The 22,592-nt window shown below is 39.2% G+C and overlaps 1 protein-coding gene across 1 annotated transcript in view; it reads left to right on the top strand.

Annotated features, from left to right (window-relative positions):
• Positions 1–22,592, top strand: part of gabra3 (gamma-aminobutyric acid type A receptor subunit alpha3) — a gene marked incomplete at its 3' end in the record, with an annotated part of 658,422 nt that overhangs the window by 585,350 nt on the left and 50,480 nt on the right. Inside the window, exon 9 of the mRNA XM_081391376.1 lies at positions 19,719–19,924. Coding sequence (XP_081247502.1) covers positions 19,719–19,924 — 206 coding nt within the window. The remainder of the gene's footprint in view (positions 1–19,718; positions 19,925–22,592) is intronic.

The raw sequence follows: 22,592 nt of genomic DNA, 5'->3' as shown, positions 1-22,592 counted from the left end.
ATGTGAGTATAGGAGACCATAAGTCTGAGTGGACATCCATGACATGCGGAGTCCCTCAAGGCTCGATTCTTGCACCACTCCTGTTCAACCTGTATATGCTCCCAATAAGCCAAATAATGAGAAAGAACCAAATTGCTTACCACAGCTATGCAGACAACACACAGCTCTACTTAGCCCTATCGCCTAACAATTACAGCCCCATTGACTCCCTGTGCCAATGCATTGATGAAGTCAACAGTTGGATGTGCCAAAACTTTCTTCAGTTATCCCTCTGGGGTCTGGGCTGTTTTTGGGGCCCTTGAGATGTTCTGACATGCCCTGACATTTGTGCTTTTTTCAGTTGCTTATAAACATATTAATGGCAAAGGTGTAAATTCACTCTATAAAGCACAAACAGGGCTACCATAATATGTGAGCCACGTGTATGTACATGTTTTCATTTTTGAGAGAATAATGTTTATGCATGGTTATTGAAAAAACTAAAAACTAAAATTTCTGAAATAAGGCCACAAAACACATAGTAAATATGTGTCAATAAGACTTTTGACAAATGGATGTCCTCGCCTAGAGTTTTTTCTTCAAAATTATGTGAAAATAGTCTTGCTTTATTGTTCACATAAAACCATACATTGATTTAAATTGATGTAAAACAGGTTTTGCTTGGAAAGCCAATATGCGAGGGGGGCATGAACGAGGAGTGGTTTACACCTTAGAATACAATGTCCCACCCACTCTGCATAATGAGCCATTCATTCAGGTGTGAAACTGACTGAGCCACAATGCAAGGACAAAAGATATATTTAGAAGAAGACTTATATTGACCATTTAAGATTTTGCTTACATCTATCTTGTAAATATGTTTTGCTATTTTATTAAAAAGGTTACAATTACAACAATAATTACAATTTCAACAATATTTCAAGTGTACTCTTTCTTTGTAAAAAAAAAAAATGATTATTGGCCTACATTTTATCTATGTATTCATTAGTTTGAATATAGAACAGCTAACATCTTAGTTGATGACTTTATTTTTGACAAAAATAGTATTTTATATATAGAAATTGCTAAACAAAAGCTTATTTGACGTGGCAGTATATTCTACAGTAAAAACTGTACCCAAATCTAGTCAACAAGATGTTGTCTTTCATATTTCACCTGACTGTAACGTTGTTTTCATGAAATATTAGGGCATATTGTTAATTTGCAGTTTAATACGTTGCTTATACAAATAGCCTACATTTTATTTCAACATATTTCAGTCGATTTTAACTCATCTCAGTATAGCAATACAGTTTGCTAAAACATCATCATTCATTCACACACGCGATTTAAATTTAAACTGTCTTTGCCAGCTGTGGTAAACAGCGCGCATCTCTGCCGTTTATTCATTCATAAACAGAAACCCACGTGAAGAAATTCACGTGAGAAGGAAAAAACTTACTAGTATTCCTCAGCTCGCTCCTCGATATACCCGCACTTCTGAGTTCCTCACAGCGCTGCAAGACGGTGTAAACAAGTGAATAAACCTATCTGAATAATATCTGAATATCTGAATAAACTTGTGTGTTTTCTCGAGCTGATATGTGGGCGTTCACAGGATTGCGCTTGGATTGCCTCAGCCATTTGCGTTTGAATAGCGTGCGCTCTCCGTGGGTGGAGTCACATTACATCTGAATCAGCTGTAATTAGCTCGACTGGAATCGCTCTCTTTTAATACAGATTTCACAAGATGAGAATATTTGTTTTTTATATAAATTACTTCATTTAAAAGAAGAGAATTCAAGCTGCATGCCTGTGTGTCTGTATGCCTGTTTGACTGAGTATTCGCTTAGTTATTGTTCATTTTTGGACGCGTTTCAGAATGGACTACACTGGCAGAGAGAAGGCAGAACTCGCCTCGTGTTTATTTTTCTTTATTTGGCAAAAAGCACAACACTTTGTTTTTATTGTGAGTATACACAAAAATAATACACATTTAACAGAATCGATTGATGTATGAAACTTGTTTTGTAAAATCAAAGTCAGAACAGTATTTCGGGTCTCAATTCAACTCATAAGGAAAAAAGCGAGCAGATCACGCCGGCGTGATTGCCGACCTCTGAGGGTTAAACAAAGACAAAACTGAAGTCATTGCGTTTGGAAACAAAGATGAAGTTCTCAAGGTGAACGCATACCTTCACTCTAGGGGTCAAACAACTAAAAATCAAGTCAGGAATCTTGGTGTGACACTAGAGTTAGACCTTAGTTTCAGTAGTCATGTCAAAGCAATAACTAAATCAGCATACTATCATCTGAAAAATATTGCAAGAATTAGATGCTTTGTTTCCAGACAAGACTTGTGCATGCTTTCACTACCAGCAGGGTGGATTATTGTAATGGACTCCTCACTGGCCTTCCCAAAAAGACCATAAGACAGAATACAGAATACAGAACGCTGCCGCCAGGATTCTGAGCAGAACCAGAAAATATGAACATATCACACCAGTCCTCAGGTCTTTACACTGGCTCCCAGTTAGATTTAGGATTGATTTTAAAGTAATATTACTGGTATATAAATCATTCAATGGCCTAGGACCTCAATATATTGCAGATATGCTCAATGAATATAAACCCAACAGATCACTCAGATCATTAGGATCATATCAGCTAGAAATACCAAGGGTTCACTCTAAGCATGGCGAGTCCGCTTTTAGCTATTATGCCAGCCGCAGCTGGAACCAGCTTCCAGAAGAGATCAGATGTGCTCCTACAGTAGTCACATTCAAATCCAGACTCAAAACACATCTGTTTAGCTATGCATTTACTGAATGAGCACTGTGCCACTGTTCGTCCGACTGTTTGTACTGTACTGTATTTTATTTTATTTTATTTTATTTTATAAACTGTTTTAATTATTCTTATTTCTTTTTATTATTTTAATTTCTTCTATGTAAAGCACTTTGAATTGCCATTGTGTATGAAATGTGCTATTTAAATAACTTGCCTTGCCTTGCCAATATAACATTTGCACTCGTGCTATTCAGGACAAAAACAGCACACTCGTGTGATATTTTGCTCATTACTCGTGTGATATTGCTTAACTATACACTCACCTAAAGGATTATTAGGAACACCTGTTCAATTTCTCATTAATGCAATTATCTAATCAACCAATCACATGGCAGTTGCTTCAATGCATTTAGGGGTGTGGTCCTGGTCAAGACAATCTCCTGAACTCCAAACTGAATGTCAGAATGGGAAAGAACGGTGATTTTGAGCAATTTTGAGCGTGGCATGGTTGTTGGTGCCAGATGGGCCGGTCTGAGTATTTCACAATCTGCTCAGTTACTGGGATTTTCACACACAACCATTTCTAGGGTTTACAAAGAATGGTGCGAAAAGGAAAAAACATCTAGTATGCGGCAGTCCTGTGGGCAAAAATGCCTTGTTGATGCTAGAGGTCAGAGGAGAATGGGCCGACTGATTCAAGCTGATAGAAGAGCAACTTTGACTGAAATAACCACTCGTTACAACCGAGGTATGCTGCAAAGCATTTGTGAAGCCACAACACGCACAACCTTGAGGCGGATGGGCTACAATAGCAGAAGACCCCACCGAGTACCACTCATCTCCACTACAAATAGGAAAAAGAGGCTACAATTTGCACGAGCTCACCAAAATTGGACAGTTGAAAACTGGAAAAATGTTGCCTGGTCTGATGAGTCTCGATTTCTGTTGAGACATTCAGATGGTAGAGTCAGAATGAGAACATGGATCCATTATGCCTTGTTACCACAGGCTGGTGGTGGTGGTGTAATGGTGTGGGGAATGTTTTCTTGGCACACTTTAGGCCCCTTAGTGCCAATTGGGCATTGTTTAAATGCCACGGCCTACCTGAGCATTGTTTCTGACCATGTCCATCTCTTTATGACCACCATGTACGCATCCTCTGATGGCTACTTCCAGCAGGATAATGCACCATGTCACAAAGCTCGAATCATTTCAAATTGGTTTCTTGAACATGACAATGAGTTCACTGTACTAAAATGGCCCCCACAATCACCAGATCTCAACCCAATAGATCATCTTTGGGATGTGGTGGAACGGGAGCTTCGTGCCCTGGATGTGCATCCCACAAATCTCCATCAACTGCAAGATGCTATCCTATCAATATGGGCCAATATTTCTAAAGAATGCTTTCAGCACCTTGTTGAATCAATGCCACGTAGAATTAAGGCAGTTCTGAAGGCGAAAGGGGGTCAAACACAGTATTAGTATGGTGTTCCTAATAATCCTTTAGGTGAGTGTATCTTATGATATAAATATGAGACAAAAACTCCTACAGGGGCATTTTTGCCCTGATATCTTGAATCTTATAGGCATTCTAACTATGTTGTATAGGCTACATCACCACACAGTAAGTTGTTTCCATGAAACATGTTCATCAACAAACAACTGTATGAAATGTAAGATGGCCTATGTAGGTCTTTAAATGTATTAAATCAGTTTAACATGTTATTTTTCCAAAACTCATTATATATATATATATATATAGAGAGAGAGAGAGAGAGAAAGAGAGAGAGAGAGAGAGTGAGAGAGAGAGAGAGAGAGAGAGAGAGAGAGAGAGAGAGAGAGAGAGAGAGAGAGAGAGAGAGAGAGAGAGAGAGAGAGAGAGAGAGGGGTAGATTTATATTTATTAAATATCACAACCCGTTTAGGCTTCTATTTTTGGTTGTATGTTAAAAAATCTAAAGAAAATATAATGTCAACTTTTTTAATAACTAAAAAAAAATCATAAAGTCCTGGCATTGGCCACTGTACAAATTATTCAGAGAAGATTACATCTCATCCACCCACCTAAAAAGCAAAGCCTGTGTCGCTATTTATAGGCTGATACAAAATCTCACTTTGAGACTGATATTCAGTCTCTTATTTCCTGGATGACTGCCAGTTTCTCAGATGTTCTCTGATGATCCATCCTGACATTTCACACAGACAATCCTGTTGTGTCATTTTCTTTACTGCTCTGCAGTGTAATGTTTAATTTATGACTTCAATACACGCTGCGCGTAATAGCAGTCTGTCTCTGCAGAGACAATAGGAACTTATGTGACATTCTTTCTAATGTCCCCAATGCCTTTTCACTTCATTTCCAGATGGAGATAATGCTTAATGAAAAGTTTAATGAGAATCTTCTCTGCCATTCAACTTTTTGTCACTCTACAGCTACTCATCAGCCATAGATTTCAATTTAATTGCCAGCCACTGACGTTTATGGGAGCAAACAGCACTCAGTATTCATTTAAATAGTAGCCATTCACAACAACACACCATGTATGGCACATTATATAGCTATGTTTTATTTATGTAACACTCTTATGTAGTTTTATTTGCACTGCAATCTGGGAATATTATATCAGTGTCTTCCTTCAGCATTATTTTCTCAGACAATGGGGCAGGAGGTAACACAAGTACTATTCAGAATCATTTCTCTCTCTCTCTTTCTCTATTTATTTATTTATTATGTTTTCATCATTACATTTTACATATTTTTTCCTGGGTTAGGGTTATTATGAACAATCTAGTTCCTAAATTCCTTAATTATCTACCCTCCTTTTTAATATTAAACATATATAACCAATATTTGTAGGTAAATCGGACATAACATCATGTAGTTCAGTTGATGTTTTAATATTTTAACATAATAAAAATAAAAAAAAAGAATAAAAATATAGCTGCGAGCTGCGAGCAGCGATTGCGGGCCCAAGTCGGTGGCAACGCCACCCTGGTTCCTTTAGTTACACTAAAGGCACCGGTGTGGCGGTGTCACCGGCTTGGGCCCTCCATCGCTGCTCGCAGCTATATTTATATATATATATAAATGTAACAAGAATATATATATATATATATATATATATATATATATATATATATATATATATATATATATATATATATATATTATATTTTACATTTTTAGAAGATATGAGGCTTTTAGTGTTTCCTTTTTTGACATTCCTTTAATCCCTCGCCATAGCAAAACCGTTTGAGATATTTAATATCCGTTCACAATTTAGCATCTTTAATGTATTTTCATCATGTTAAAAAAGTTTGGTGTGAATAAAAATAAACCACTTAGGAGGAGTAGCTAAAAACTCACAGTCTGAAATATCCCAAAAATCTACATTTAAACCAAAATATCTGACTTCCTGTTGATTGGAGCTAATGACTGTAAATTAGAAAGTTGTCCGGCTCGATGAGACCAATAGACGTACTGATTTTTTTAACTGTGGGTAAAACTAACCCCCCCACTTTTGTCAAAAGCATTTTGAAAGTGACACACTTCCTGCTTCCCGTTGGTGGTGCTATAACTTTGACTCACAATAGTGGCATCCATCTGATCAGCCTCTAACCACGAACACACTGCTGAAGTTTCATCAATCATTCGTTCGAGATATCAAAAATCCATCCGCAATTTAGCATTCTCAATGTCTTGACTTCATGCACACCGAGTTTGGTGGGGATGGGATGAATTTTCTAGGAGGAGTATTTCACATTCCACAGCAAGCATTTTCCAAACAACCCATCATAGCCGACTTCCTGTTGGGCAGAGCTAATAACTTAGAGTGCGGAAGTTGTTCGGCCTGATGAGCTCTATATGTGTACCGAGTTTCATATTAATTCATGCAAGCGTGTTTGATATATGGACCAAGTTTTCAGACCCCGTTCAAGGGGGCACTGTCGAGCCCCCCTGCCACGCCCAGGTACCAGCTTCAGCCCGGCCCTGTGTGCAAAGTTTCAAGAGTTTTCGAGCATGTTAAAGGCCCCAAAAGACCCTGAAACCTTGAAAAACAATTATAAAAGCAACTTTCTCCTAACAGACAAATCCCCTACACCCCACACACACACACAGAGACACAGATACAGAGAGAGAGAGAGAGAATTCTCCAAGAAATCACATTCAAACCAAAATATCTGACTTCCTGTTGGTCGGAGCTAATAACTCTAAATTAGAAAGTTGTCCGGCTCGATGAGACCAATATACATACCGATTTTTGTGATTCTAGGAAAAACTAAGCCCCCATTTTTGACTAAAGGTGGCGCTACTGAGCCATTCCACCACGCCCGTTTCTGAAACTTTGCACGTCTACTGGCTAATAAATGTGATGTGTCTGTCGAGATTCATCCAATTTCAAGCATGCTAAGAGTCTCAAAAGCATCAAAAAAGAATATTTAAGTTCGATGCGTTGCCATGGCAACAGTATCTAAGATATCAATAATCCTTTCACAGGTCTACATCTGCCGTGTGTCTACATTATACACATAAAGTTTGAAGCAAATTGGGTAAAAATAAGAGAGTGATTTCAAAGCATTTTGAAAGTGACACACTTCCTGCTGCCAGTTGGTGGCGCTATAACTTTGACTCACAATAGTCACATCCTTGTGTTCGGCCTCTTACAACGAACACACTGCTGAAGTTTCATCAAGATCAGATAATGTATGCTGAATTTAAAACACACTTCCTGTGTCCCTTATTCGCCATAAATTCGTTTCCTTGCCACGGCCAAACCGTTCGAGATATCAAAAATCCGTCCACAATTTAGCATCCTCAATGTCTTGACTTCATTCTGACCGAGTTTGGAGGCGATTGGATGAATTCTCTAGGAGGAGTACATTAAATTCCACAGCATGCGTTTCAAAACAACCCATAATAGCCGACTTCCTGTTGGGCTGGCGTAAAAAGTAAATGTACGAAAGATGTTCGGCCCGATGAGATCTACAGGGGTTAAAGTGAAAAAAAATCCTGAGACTGAAATTTTTTTGGGAGGCGGGCGGGGGGGTTATGGCTGTCGCGCCCCCCTGCCACGCCCGGGTATCAGCTTCAGCCCGGCCCTGATGGCCGCGGGTTCTGAGCCGTGTGCAAAGTTTCAAGAGTTTTCGAGCACGTTAAGGGTCTCAAAAGTGCCCGAAAGGTTGACAGAAAAATAATAATAATAATAAATATAGCTGCGAGCAGCGATTACGGGCCCAAGCCGGTGGCACCGCAACCCCATTGCCTTTAGTTACTTAAAGGCACCGGGGTGGCGGTGCCGCCGGCTTGGGCCCGTAATCGCTGCTCGCAGCTATATTTAGGGCCCAAGCCCTGAAAGGGCGAAGGCCCTATTGTTTCCGGTAGGATTATTTTTTATTATTATTTTTTTTTGCCTTTTTGCCACTTTTGGGGCCCTTAACATACTCAAAAACTCTTGAAATTTTGCACACACGTCAGAACCCGCGGCCATCAGGGCCGGACTGAAGCTGGTACCCGGGCGTGGCAGGGGGGCTCGACAGCGCCCCCTGGAATGGTGTCCGAAAACTTGGTCCATAAATCAAACACGCTTGCATATAATAATATGAAACTCGGTACACATATATATCTCATCGGGCCGAACAACTTTCGTGCTCTAAGTTTTACAAAAGCCCAACAGGAAGTCAACTATTATGGGTTGTTTGAAAAACGCATCCTCTGGAATTTGAAATACTCCTCCTAGAAAATTCGTCCAATCACAACCAAACTCGGTGTGCATGAAGACAAGACATTGAGGCTGCTAAATTGCGGACGGATTTTTGATATCTCAAACGGTTTGGCCGTGGCGAGGAAACTAATTTATGGCGAGAAAAGAGAAACAGGAAGGGTGTTATAACTTCTGCATACATTGACTGATCTTGATAAAACTTCAGCAGTGTGTATATGGTAAAAGGCCGATCACATGGATGTGACAATTGTGAGTCAAAGTTATAGCGCCACCAACTGGCAGCAGGAAGTGTGTCACTTACAAAATGCTTTGAAATCCCCCTCTTATATTTACCCGATTTGCTTCAAACTTTATGTGTATAATGTAGACACGGCAGATGTAGACCTGTGAAAGGATTATTGATATCTTAGATACTGTTGTCGTGGCAACGCATCAAACTTTAATATTATTTTCAGATGCTTTTGAGACTCTTCACATGCTTGAAAATGCATGAAACTCGACAGACACATCACATTTATTATCCAGTAGACATGTGCAAAGTTTCAGAAACGGGCGTGGTGGAATGGCTCAGTAGCGCCACCTTTAGTCAAAAATGGGGGCTTAGTTTTTCATAGAATTACAAAACTTGGTATGTATATTGTTCTCATCAAACCGGACAACTTTCTAATTTACAGTTATTAGCTCAGACCATCAGAAAGTCAGATATTTTGGTTTGAATGTGGATTTTCTGGAGAATTTTCTCTCTCTCTCTCTGTCTCTGTGTGTGTGTGTGTGTGTGTGTGTGTGTGTGTGTGGAGGGGGTGGGGGGGATTTGTCTATTCCATTTAATCTTTGTTTTTCAAGGTTTCAGGGGCTTTTGGGGCCCTTAACATGCTCAAAAACTCTTGAAACTTTGCACACAGGTCAGAGCCCACGGTCATCAGGGCCGGGCTGAAGCTGGTACCCGGCGTGGCAGGGGGGCTCAACAGCACCCACTTGAACACGGTCTGAAAACTTGGTCCATATATCAAAAACTCTTGCATGAATTAATATGAAACTCGGTACACATATAGATCTCATCGGGCCGAACAACTTCCGCACTCTAAATTATTAGCTCCACCCAACAGGAAGTCTGCTATTATGGGTTGTTTGAAAAACGCATGCTGTGGAATTTGATGTACTCCTCCTAGAGAATTCATCCACTCGCCTCCAAACTCGGTCAGCATGAAGTCAACACATTGAGGATTGTAAATTGCGGATGGATTTTTGATATCTCGAACGGTTTGGCCGTGGCGAGGAAACGAATTTATGGTGAGAAAAGAGAAACACGAAGTGTTATAACTTCTGCATACATTAACTGATCTTGATGAAACTTCAGCAGTGTGTTCGTGGTAAGAGGCCGGTCAGATGGATGTAACTATTGTGAGTCAAAGTTATAGCGCCACCAACTGGTAGCAGGAAGTGTGTCACTTTCAAAATGCTTTTGACAAAAGTGGGGGGTTACTTTTACCCACAGTTACAAAAATCAGTACGCATATTGGTCTCATCGAGCCGGACAACTTTCTAATTTACAGTCATTAGCTCCGAGCAACAGGAAGTCAGATATTTTGGGTTGAATGTGGATTTCTTGGATATGTCAGACTCTGAGTTTTTAGTTACTCCTCCTAAGTGGTTTATTTTATTCACACCAAACTTTTTCAACATGATAAAAATACATTATAAATAAATATAGCTGCGAGCAGCGATGAAGGGCCAAAGCCGGCAGCACCGCCACCCCGGTGGCATCGGGGTTGCGGTGCCACCGGCTTGGGCCCGTAATCGCTGCTCGCAGCTATATTTATATATATATACACAGTATATATAAAAGACAGAAAATATTACTTGACTTACCTTATTCTGATTTTATGATACACTCAAAATATTCCACAACAAATCCTTTAAATTTAATGTAAAAATAAAAACGAAGGTCAGCAGTGTTGGGCTCATGTAATCCTCTCATTAGAATCAAAATGTTTCAACATTTGCGATGTATTTGGATGCTAAACTATTCTTTATTATAGGATTTGTATTTTACTCGTGTTCCTTAGGAGGAGTATGTAAAAACTCAGAGTCTGAAATATCCAAAAAATCCACATTCAGACCTAAATATCTGACTTCCTGTTGGTCGGAGCTAATGACTGTAAATTAGAAAGTTGTCCGGCTTGATGAGAACAATATAGGTACTGATTTTTGTAACTGTGGGTAAAAGTAACCCCCCCACTTTTGTCAAAAACATTTTGAAAGTGACACACTTCCTGCTGCCAGTTGGTGGCGCTATAACTTTGACTCACAATAGTTACATCCATCTGATCAGCCTCTTACCACGAACACACTGCTGAAGTTTCATCAAGATCAGTTAATGTGTGCAGAAGTTATACCACTTCGTGTTTCTCTTTTCTCGCCATAAATTCGTGTCCTCGCCACGGCCAAACCGTTCGAGATATCAAAAATCCGTCCGCAATTTAGCATCCTCAATGTCTTGACTTCATGCTGACCAAGTTTGGAGGTGATTGGATGAATTATCTAGGAGGAGTACATCAAAATCCACAGCATGCGTTTTTCAAACAACCCATAATAGCCGACTTCCTGTTGGGCGGAGCTAATAACTTAGTTGTAATAATTAATACTTAATAATAATAATAATAAATAATCCTACCGAAAACAATAGGGCCTTCGCCCTTTCAGGGCTTGGGCCCTAATAATAAACAATAATCCTACCGAAAACAATAGGGCTCTTCGCCCTTTCAGGGCTTGGGCCCTAATAATAATCCTACCGAAAACAACAGGGCCTTCGCCCTTTCAGGGCTTGGGCCCTAATAATCCTTCCGGAAACAATAGGGCCTTCGCCCTTTCAGGGCTTGGGCCCTAATGAACAGAAACCTTCATCTGACAGTGTTAAATACTGAGGGAGTTGACAAAAACTGAGAGAGTTGACAAAGGTCCAACTGAGGTTAAAACAACAACCAATTGAACAAGATGTCTAGTTAATTTTTAAGCTAATATTTAATTAATACAACAATCCTTCCAGTGGTTTGTTTCTCTCCTTTTAGCGGTACAGTACGTCTAATTTTGCGCCTCCAGTAGCTCACAGAATACAAAAAGGCTATGTTAGGTTGAGTGTAATGGTAAGCATTATTATGTGCCGCCCTGTGGCAGCAACTAAAGGATCTAGAAACCGCATCAATTACGTACATTTTATTTGTGCCGACCTGCATGACTTAAGCAGTGGGAAACCAGTTGACAAAACTGAATATTTGTCCACCTTAACCACATGTTGTAGAGTGGAACTATTTGTTTTTTTCCTCAGTTGTAGCTGCCTTAATAAACATATAAAAAAATGCCAAGATACTTAAAAACATAACTTTGACAAAACAAAAACAAAGCATAATTTTGGAATAATGAAGGTTTTGAACAATTGAAGAAAGTTTTGAGAACATGTTGCCCATAATATTTTCTTATGTTATTGTGGTTTCAGAGACACACATATTTCCTGTAGGGTGTTTACTCGCCTCCCCTTGTGTTTACTCTCATCAGGTATAAGGATGTGTCTGTTTACCCTATGACACTGTGCACATTGGCATACATCCCAGTGTGGAGAGCTTTCATTTTGAGGTGAAAACAAATAAAACACTTTACAAAATAAAGTGGTATATACCTGTATAATAAATGCGCGTCCTTGAAACACTCTTAAATGTTCAGCTCACTTTCTAATCACATTTGTAAAGCAGATTTTTTGAGACCAGACCACCACATACATTACATTATCATGAAATGTATAGCTTTGAGCTCTACACATGGTGGCTCTGCTATGGTAGCAGAGCCTATATCTGTATCTGTAACAATCTCAAAATGATTTGTATCTGTATCTGTATTGGGATAAATCCAGAAATGGCCAGGGCTTTAGTCAAAAGTTTGTGAAATTACATGAGGAGCTGGTTTTTAATGTAATTATGTTACCTTCCTAGTTTTCATTGAACAAACATGCTTTGTATAACATAATATATATATAAAAATTTATAAAAATTCTTTAAATATCTTCGAATTAAAACAATAATCCTAAATGTTAAATAAAAGGGATTTTTTATTTATTTATTATTTTTTATTTCCAGAGAAACTTTGTGTACAGATACAGTATATATCAGGACAATCATCCACAACAAATCAACAACATATGTTAGACCCTATACCGACTAAGCTACTGAAAGAGATGCTTCCAGAGGTCATAAATCCTCTTCTTAATATCATTAAAGGGGTCATATAATGACATTTTTGTACAAGCTAATATGATTCTTTAGGGTCTAAATTAAAAGTTTGTAATATACTTTCATTAAAAATTCTCATTAGTATTGTAAGAAAACACTAATTTTACCTGGTCAAAAACATCTCTATTTTCAGCAAGCCGTTTAAGTGCATGTGTCTTTAAATGATAATGAGCTTTGCTCACCCCGCCCCTCTGTTCTGTGGGGCGTTTTGCCACATCATCACACGTGGAGTGTTTCCTTGACAACAGTTGAGGGTATATTTTGGAGAATGGCAGCGGCTGCGGGAGTCTCTGAGGACACTGTGCAACCGTATCAATTTGAACCGGAGTCGAAAAACAGGATGTTTCTGAATGGTTGGTTACCGTAATGTCACTTTGATCTATGTTTGTGTGTACTGACAGGGTAGAGTAGTGAGATACGAACGCTATGTGTTTACTGATGTATAGACCCTTTTACAGTTGGTAAACATGGTGACGTGTTTGTGTGGGCGGGGCTTAGCTGGAGGCAGAAAGATCCCTCTGGCCGCTTCACTAACATTAGTTTGCCAGTTTTGTTAGCTTGTTTTTTAACAATGACTGGAGAAAATCCAATTTTATCTTAATGTGCAAGGTCACTCAATGTCCAGGGCCGCGATTGTTATTTGCACAAGTTAATTTTAACGGACGGAACCAGATGACCGTACACGCTCAGTCAATGGACGATCTGACAGGATTAACGTTAATGCTACCTCCGGTTGAGTGGCCTGACTTCTACACCTACCCGATAGAGAAACCGAGGGTAAAGAGAAACTGAGGGCATATATATATATATATATATATTTTTAGATGCCTATAACTATGTGCTGAATGGCCATGTAAAGACTTGTGTGGTACGATCCGCAGTTCTGCCTAGCCAGCGCCAAGAAGATGACAATGTAAAGAGTGGCACTACGGTGCAATTTTAATGATATGAATATTTTCTAGAAAAAAAAAATTCCAGATACAGCATACTCATTTTTCAGCGATTCTTGCACCCAACAACACAACAAGATGACATTTAATAATAAAAATAATAATTTAAGCTCCTTATTATGTAGCCGAATCTGTGCTGGTTTGTATTGGCCGCCTCCAGTTTTCCATTTGTTTTGCCTCCAGCTAGCGCCGTGACGTAACTGTGACGTCGGCGCAAAAGGGGTCTATACGTTAGTTCATTGAAAGATTGATGTTACAGCTAATGGTCATGAAAAACTTTTTTTTCGGTAAATGTAACGTTAGGCTTGTCAGTGATGCATAACGTTATCTATGCAGCTGTAGCGTTGCGGTGCGAGAGTAAGAGAATTGAGAAAGGTTTACCACACTTTTAACAGAAATGGCAATATATGATCGACTATGCCACCCCGGAAAACCAGGGAAATAGCCCTAAGGGCACACAGGTTCATTTTGAGTGGGTGGGTGAGAGGACACGAGTCATATAAATAGAAAAAATGTAAAAGTTTTTTTTTCTTTGTCAATGTTGAATAAATAGTTGGAAATTCAAAGTTAAAAATCTTACACTGGCATTATAATATGATGAACACCATCAATCAGAATCTACTCAAATATACACACAACAAATAACACTCAATTTAAAGAAACTCAACCAAGAGCAGAGGTATGAGGTAAGGGCCAGCTGCCAAATTGGAAAATAGAACCCCCCCAATAGTCCACTACAAATACCCAAACACACACACGTGAAGGTTAGATGCCAGAAGACACAGCATTAGGTGTGAGCACACCACACAAATGGCAGTTTCGCCTTCACCCTCCAGAACCCCCCAGCTCCTGCAACAAAGAAAACAATGAGAAACACACAACAAAAATATAAATACAACTCAGGAAGACAAGATGTCAAATACTTCAAGGATTACAAAGATGTCAAATACCACTTAACCTAGAATTAGGACTCACAATACCACATGAAAACAAGTTCACTCGGTTTTAGTGATTAAAAATACAACACGAAATAAACAAAAAGAAAGAACAAAAACAAATAATCATACATATAAATTTATGAATCAATGGAGTTCAATAGGCGGCAGCCAAAGAAGACAGCCCGCCCGCACAGTCAGACGAATTGCACAATCTTCACAAGCGACGTACGTGCAACAGAAACACAGCAGCTAAAAGTTACTATCCTGATGGATGTCGAGGCAAAACAGCGACGCAGTCGCAATTATACGTGATCACAGTTCAGCATTGATACTCAATTCCCACGAATAGCCCAAGAGACCCTCATTTATACAGGGGGGGCCGCGGGATGATCCCGGCACACAAACCGCTGCGCAGTCGCGCACCATATTGCAGTACAGCAGCTCAGTCAGGAACACATGCTGTGAGGCGTGAGCAGCCAGCACACAGCAGACGAGGATGCCAGCTTACAGTCTAAGCCTGCGGCAACCACGGATGACGTCACAAGGGCGATACCAAGACGCATGCCATGTGGCAACCACACATCCCTTATATCAAATAAGAAAGGGGCGGGGGCTTAAACTAAGCACAGGTGAATGAGATCCTCATAAGTGGATTCAGTCACCCGGCTACACAGTGTTAGGTACAACTGTCAGGGCTGAAGCACTAAAATTTGACTGATCTGTTTAAAAAATAAGCAGTCTGTGAGACTATGACAGTCATTAGGCACATAACACATACTCAGACAGGAGCTAATACCTTTTTCAATGTTCTCGTTTATAAAGCAGTCTGGTGAAATGATTCGCGCAAACATGAAAGCATTGACGTTGATCGTGGGCGATATTCCCTTCGAAAACAAAACTCAGCCACTGCGTCTTCAGCGGTTCGGATTTAGGAACATCAAAATGACTGCTGTGTTCGTTATTACACCCAAGAACAGAACACCACAACTGCTCATAGACAGTGCTCCAGCGTTTCAACAATGACGCGCGGACTATGATTGACAGCTCGCTCACGAGCTAGGGCGGGTCTGTGTTGAAACGCTGCTGTCAATCAACAATCGTGGGAGGGGCGTCCGACCTTGATTTGAGACGGGGAAAACATATAAGAAGATTAAAAAAAAAAAACACTGGATGGATTGTTATCATTTTATGATGGTTGTGTACAGGCACTGCCAACACACATTTCAGTACAATCAACTTGTAAAAATGCATGTCCCATTATATGACCCCTTTAATTCATCTTTGTCATTAGGATATGTACCAAAAACTTAAAAGCTGGCTATGATTAAACTGCTTGTTAAAAAACTGCAACTTGATCGTACAGAATTAGTCAATTACAGGCCGATCTCGAATCTACCTGACAAAGGGGAACCAGGGATTACACAGATATTATGTCATTGACGGGCGACAAGTAAACAGGGACGGGTACTTTTTAAAATTGTGAATTTCTCTGAATTTACAAATTCTTGGAAACATTTGGGATAATGGAAGTACACAATTGAAAGAAATATAACACTGTGGTGTTTTTTTAACACAAGTGGTTTTTGGATATTTTGATACAAAATTCTTACATATTGTACCTTTAACAATATGGACAAAATGTATATTACTATGATATAAAAAAACAGCACATGAATCGTGTGCCACTTCTAAAAAATCAATTTACCATTCTATAATTCAAAGTGACATCAAAAACCACAAATCTCTTTACTCTAAGGCTAATAAATGTGTCACAATCAGCTGCTGGGTCATTATTTAATTGAACGAAATAACTCCACATTTCTCTGTCATTTACTCTGAAAAGAAATTTAAATAAGTGCATTGACAGTGCTGTCTGTCACTGATTGACAGTCTTTAATGATTATGGAGTTAATCACAATTTTTTTAGAGGGGCTGGATCGATAAAAGACTGAAGCCCCCTAAAAAGGCCCCTGTTTTGAACTTCAAGTGTGAATGAGATTTGACAGTTATGGCAGATGGGATCTTTCAGTGCTCTTTTTTTTTTTTTCACACAAAGATATGACTTCAGAAATCATCAGTCTTCAAAAGTTTTCAGAAGTCATATTGACTGCTTTTACAGTGTTTTTTTTTTTTGTTTTTGTTTTTTTGTTTTGGAGCTTGACCAATTACAATTTTAATTTCAATGTATTGAAAAAAGCAACTATACCATTCTGATGCATTTCCCATGTTTGTAACATGAAAAGAAACTCAAAACAGGCTTTGAATGATATGAGGAGTAAATGATAACAACATTTTTATTTTGAACTATTCCTTTAAATAAATTGGTTCTCAGCAAGTGGGTCCTGATCCAAAAATATGTCACAGACCTATAAGGGTCATAACAGGGGAACAAATTATACAATGCAACCATATTTAGGGCATATAATAAATTCATATCTAAGGAACAAAGCTACACAGTGTAAAAGAAAATACAACCCAGACAACATTAAATATAGGAACAAGGATGAACTTGTGTGAACTTTACGATGAACTTGTAGTTATTTGCTACCGAGGGAATTTTAGAAAACAAACACTCAGACAACAAAGACAAGCTTGAAAAAAATAAATAAAAATGATGGTAATATTATTAAATTACATAAAATGCCATTAATTACAGTGTATTACATTCATACTTAATGCTAATTGAATTATTGTGTATATTAATACATTTCAGTGTTTCATTCCATGGACATTTTTGTTCACTTTTGTTTAAAGGGCACCTATTATGCCCCTTTTTAGAAGATGAAATATTGGTCTTGGGTGTCCCCAGAATGCATTTGTGAAGTTTCAGCACAAAATACCCCACAGTTAATTTATTATAACCATTTGAAAATGTCATTTTTGGGGCCTGTTTTAAAAAGAGCTGTTTTGTGCGTACCACTTTAAATGTAAATGAGCTGCATATCCCCGCCCTGCTGCTGGACCTAGATGATGAAGAGAGTCTGGCACACAATAAACACGAATGAGAATGGACTAAACGTCTCGGAATGGTTATTTGATACATTTATGTACTTACAAAGTTTTAATCGCGTCCCCTTTGCCATTATGGATGTGCAACACACACACACACACACACACGAACTGTGATAACGTTCGCGCAATTTTTTGAAACTACACACACACACACACACACACACACACACACACACACACACACACACACACACACACACTACTGTGATAACGTTTGCTAAGTACAAACGATGTATTTATTTATTTCTTAAGGGGAGGGAGATAGACGTTTATATAGCCTACTGTCTATAGAGATAGAGCAGACCTTAATTTATTTACATTTGTAAATGCTGCAAAAAAAATGCCTACGTGACATAAAACTGTCTGACATTAGGCGTTTCTCAATGTCAAGGAAGGATCCTCGGAAGCCAGAATTTCGAGGATGCTACGTCATCGACATCCGTCGAAGGACTGTTCCAATGTCGAGGATCCTCGGAATTTCCACCAAGGACTCAGTCCTTCGTTCGAAAAATATCCCATACACAGGAAAGGATGCATATGTGTAGCCTTCGCGCTCTTCGCGCTCTCAAATCACCCACAATCCTATGCGCGCAGCTTTGCTATCTTGTTCAAAAAATTCAAAATGTTGGACGTTAACGGACTAACGCGGAGTCGGAGCGTTAACGGGTCATATGCTTTCAAATGTAAATATATTTATGTTACCAAACATTTGTTTTAAAAAAATAATTACATGTTATGGGTCAAATTGACCTGCACTGTTTAAACACACTTGACAGTCAAATAATCAATATGATTAAAAAGGAGTTTATTGATTTAAAAACGATTATATTGCCTGAGTGAACAGAACTGCGTCCATAGCAACGCTCTGTTTTTCATTTTCACTGACGTTATGACGCACTGACGTGCACTTGCTAGCCTGTTCCAAAGCCGTTGAAAAACCATAGACAGTAGAATGCTAAAGAGGAGCCTCGCCTAGCCTCTGAAGGAAGTGACTTGGAAGGACCAGTCCTGCCAAGGAAGTATCCTTGACATTGAGAAACAGCTATTGTTTGTTGAGACATCCTATGACGACGACAATAAATAGCTTTAGACGCATTTGTTGTTGAACTGGCTGACATCGATTGAAATGACTATTTGCTCAAAAATCATAAAATACACTTACTTTTTCTGGAGGTGACGTTGGATCGCGAACTGTAGGCAACGATCCACACTTGAGGATTAACTTTGACCCTCGTTCACTATAAACAGTCAGTCAGAGAATGAATCTCGTATTTAGGAAGTTTAAGTGGTGCCTTTTCTTCATAAATAAAATCCATCTGCTGCATTTTCAGTGGCTCTGATGTCAGTGAAGACTAGTATGTCCATTCTTACATCCCACAACAGAACACCTAAGTTACACTTCTTAGGAGACATTACCGGCTGTCCTTGAAACAATGGAGGATGAAGATCACAGAGGGCGGGGTCTATGCCAAAACCAGATGTCAATCAAATCACGTCGGTGGGGCTTAGCTCATTTCTACGTCACAGTGAGGGAAATCTAGAACAGGGTGTTCTGAGACAGTGCTTATGATTTATGGAGATAGTAAAAAAACTACTGGGTGGATTTTTATTATTCTAGGGTGGTTTTGCTCACACACTGCCAACACACATTTATGTTCAAACACCATGTAAAAGTGAATTTTGCATAATAGGTGCCCTTTAAGGAACAATCCCCCGGTTTCACAGACAAGGCTTAAAAGTAGTCCCAGATTAAAATGCATGTTTGAGCTGTTTTAACTGAAAGCAACTTGCACTGACATATCTTAAAATATGTCAGTGCCATTGTTTTGTCTCAAGTTATGTTTTTTTTCTAAGGCACATTTTTAAAATCTACTTCACATCATTTACCAGTCACTGCTTGTCAGCTTTTAAAATATATTAGCTAAATCAACTATAATGTCAAGCAAACTGACATTTTTAATAGATTACTCCACATTTTCTGTAATCTGCACCACAACAGGTGATGCTTGCATTGATCTAACACTTATCAATTTCCATTCTTAGGTGTCACAACTGTCCTGACTATGACCACACTGAGTATAAGTGCCCGGAACTCACTTCCCAAGGTGGCCTATGCAACAGCCATGGACTGGTTTATGGCAGTGTGCTATGCCTTTGTCTTCTCTGCTCTCATTGAGTTTGCCACCGTCAACTACTTCACAAAGCGCAGCTGGGCCTGGGATGGCCAGAAGGAGGCCCAGGAGATGCGGGTAAGATAGACCATTTAATACGCTGGAGTAGGATGTCACAATGCTGTGAAAGCACAGTACTTCCTGTACACTTCCTGTGCTTATATTCTTTTAAGATCCTGTCATGGAGTTAATGGGAGCACTATAGGTTTGCCACCGTCCCGTAAAATATGGATTCGTGAATGGGTGTCCCTTATTTTACCACACTAAAGGTAGCAACAATAGTGCACTTTCATTGATAGATATTTCATAGTTCCTCCAGACAATAAGCAATAAATATTCAGCATATAAATCCTAAACTAACATGGGCTTTCTTGTTAGCAAGCTTGTCACTATTGTAATTTTTTACAATATTGAGGTTGAGGTTGAGGTTGTTGCCATTCAATAAGTTTAAGGGCTGCCAACCTTCTCTCTTTTTCCACCACCGCTTTTGCTTGCTCTTGATTATTGCCACCCTCTGTCCTGGCCCTGATAACCTCTGAGAAATGAAGTGCTTACAGCTAATGAATGTGAATTGCTGCAGAGAAAGCTCAGCGAGGTGCCGCATTGCTCACAGTATGAGGAGATATTGTACCTGGGAATCACTAATATAAATTCCTGTTTTGTTCTCTTGTTGTAACCCATACTTAATCTATCGAGAAACACTTTACTTCTTCATTAACTGTTCAATAGAATAGAAATGTTGTGTGTCTCCAGAAAGCGTCGAGAACAGCTGCAGAGTCTCTTCAAGGAGAGTACAATGCAAAACTGATAGCACATATAGGCTTGGACAATAGAAGTTGAAGCCGGCTGTTAAAAATGTAGTATTGAAGAAAAAAGTGACAATTTATGTATAATATGGATGAAAAACTTTTTCTAACATAATTTAGTTGAATAAATTCTCATTTTCACAACCCATTCCTTTATGGAAGTTTGGGGGAATGTTTGCAAAACGTTTAGTTAACGACTAGGGGTGCTCCGATTGATAGACTACCGGCCGATCGGCAATCTCTCAATTTGCCAATCGTGAACTTGAGAGGTACGGCATGAATTGCAGTGGCGTCGTCTCAATCTCTGTCGGCGCAGGAAAAATAATTCTAATACTGAAGGTGAGATACACTTCATATATCTTTATTAAATAAATGTGAAAACTTTCTGTGAGAAGTGATTTCACAAATGGCACGAGAGAATCAGTGCTCTCTCTCTCTAAATGGGCAAATGGCTTCACATCACTACATCACACACTACATAAGCGAATTGCACGCTGCACAGTTGATGGAATTGTCTCTTTTTAAACCATTCAGTAGGCCTACTCGCACGCTCTCTGAGAGACGGGGCACTCATGCACGCTCAAAGCGTGCACACATAAAGCCGCCTAACAGCTCAATTATCAAAATGCGCTTTAATAGTTAAATGCACACATGTACAAAATTACTGTCTTGCCAAGTTTTCACATAAACACCGTCAGTTCTGTCTTAAATAAAAGTAAACAGTCGATAAAGAAAACGCAAGTGTAAAGGGCCTTTCACACTGAGCACGATTAAACGGTGCGAATGTACGTCGCAATGATGAAACAATAGATCCCTATGGTCAAGAGTCGTGAATCGATTCACATATCTATTCTATAGCTATTCATCAATCGCAGCACGACAAAGTGATATTTTTCCTGGAAGGGAGAAGAGAATGGATGTTGAGTGTTATCATTGGTGTCTGAGAACAGATTTATTCTTACACGTTCTTTATATAGATTATCATTTCTATTCATGTTCCACTGAATTATGCAATCTGAAGAGCTTGAAATGGCATAGAGCGCAGTGTTAATTTCGTTAACGAAAACTATGACGAAAAATGTTCGTTGACAACCTTTTTTTCAAGACAAGACGATGAGAGACGATACCCACGTCATTAAACGATAACTGTGACTATAGACCCCTTTTGCGCGGACGTCACAGTTACGTCACGGCGCTAGCTGGAGGCAAAACAAACGGAAAACTGGAGGCGGCCAATACAAACCAGCACAGATTCGGCTACATAATAAGGAGCTTAAATTATTATTTTTATTATTAAATGTCATCTTGTTGTGTTGTTGGGTACACCGTAGTGTCACTCTTCTTGGCGCTGGTTAGGCAGAACTGCGGATCATACACACAAATCTTTACATGACCATTCAGCAAATAGTTATAGGCATCTAAATATATGCCCTCAGTTTCTCTTTACCCTCGGTTTCTCTATCGGGTAGGTGTAGAAGTCAGGCCACTCAACTGGAGGGAGCGTTAACGTTAATCCTGTCAGATCGTCCATTGACTGAGCGTGTACGGTCATCTGGTTCCGTCCGTTAAAATTAACTTTTGCAAATAACAATCGCGGTCCTGGACAGTGAGTGACCTCGCGCATTAAGACAAAATCGGATTTTCTCCAGTCATTGTTAAAAAAACCAGCTAACAAAACTTGCAAACTAGCGTTAGTGAAGCGGCCAGAGGGTTCTTTCTGCCTCCAGCTAAGCCCCGCCCACACAAATACGTCACCATGTTTACCAACTGTAAAAGGGTCTATATCAACACATGCAATATCGTTGACGAAAAAAGATGAGACTGAAATGTATTTAAAATATTTAACAAAAACTTGACCAAAACTACTTATCTTTGTCAAATAAAGGAGGAGACAACACATTACAGACTGTTTTTACGAGCATTCATGCTTACGGTTGCCA

The sequence above is a fragment of the Scardinius erythrophthalmus genome, assembly GCF_964197995.2.
Source record: "Scardinius erythrophthalmus genome assembly, chromosome: 17".
Classification (NCBI taxonomy): domain Eukaryota; kingdom Metazoa; phylum Chordata; class Actinopteri; order Cypriniformes; family Leuciscidae; genus Scardinius; species Scardinius erythrophthalmus.
The sequence above is the reverse complement of the archived record's forward strand: the minus strand, read 5'-3'. Positions and strand labels throughout refer to the sequence as shown.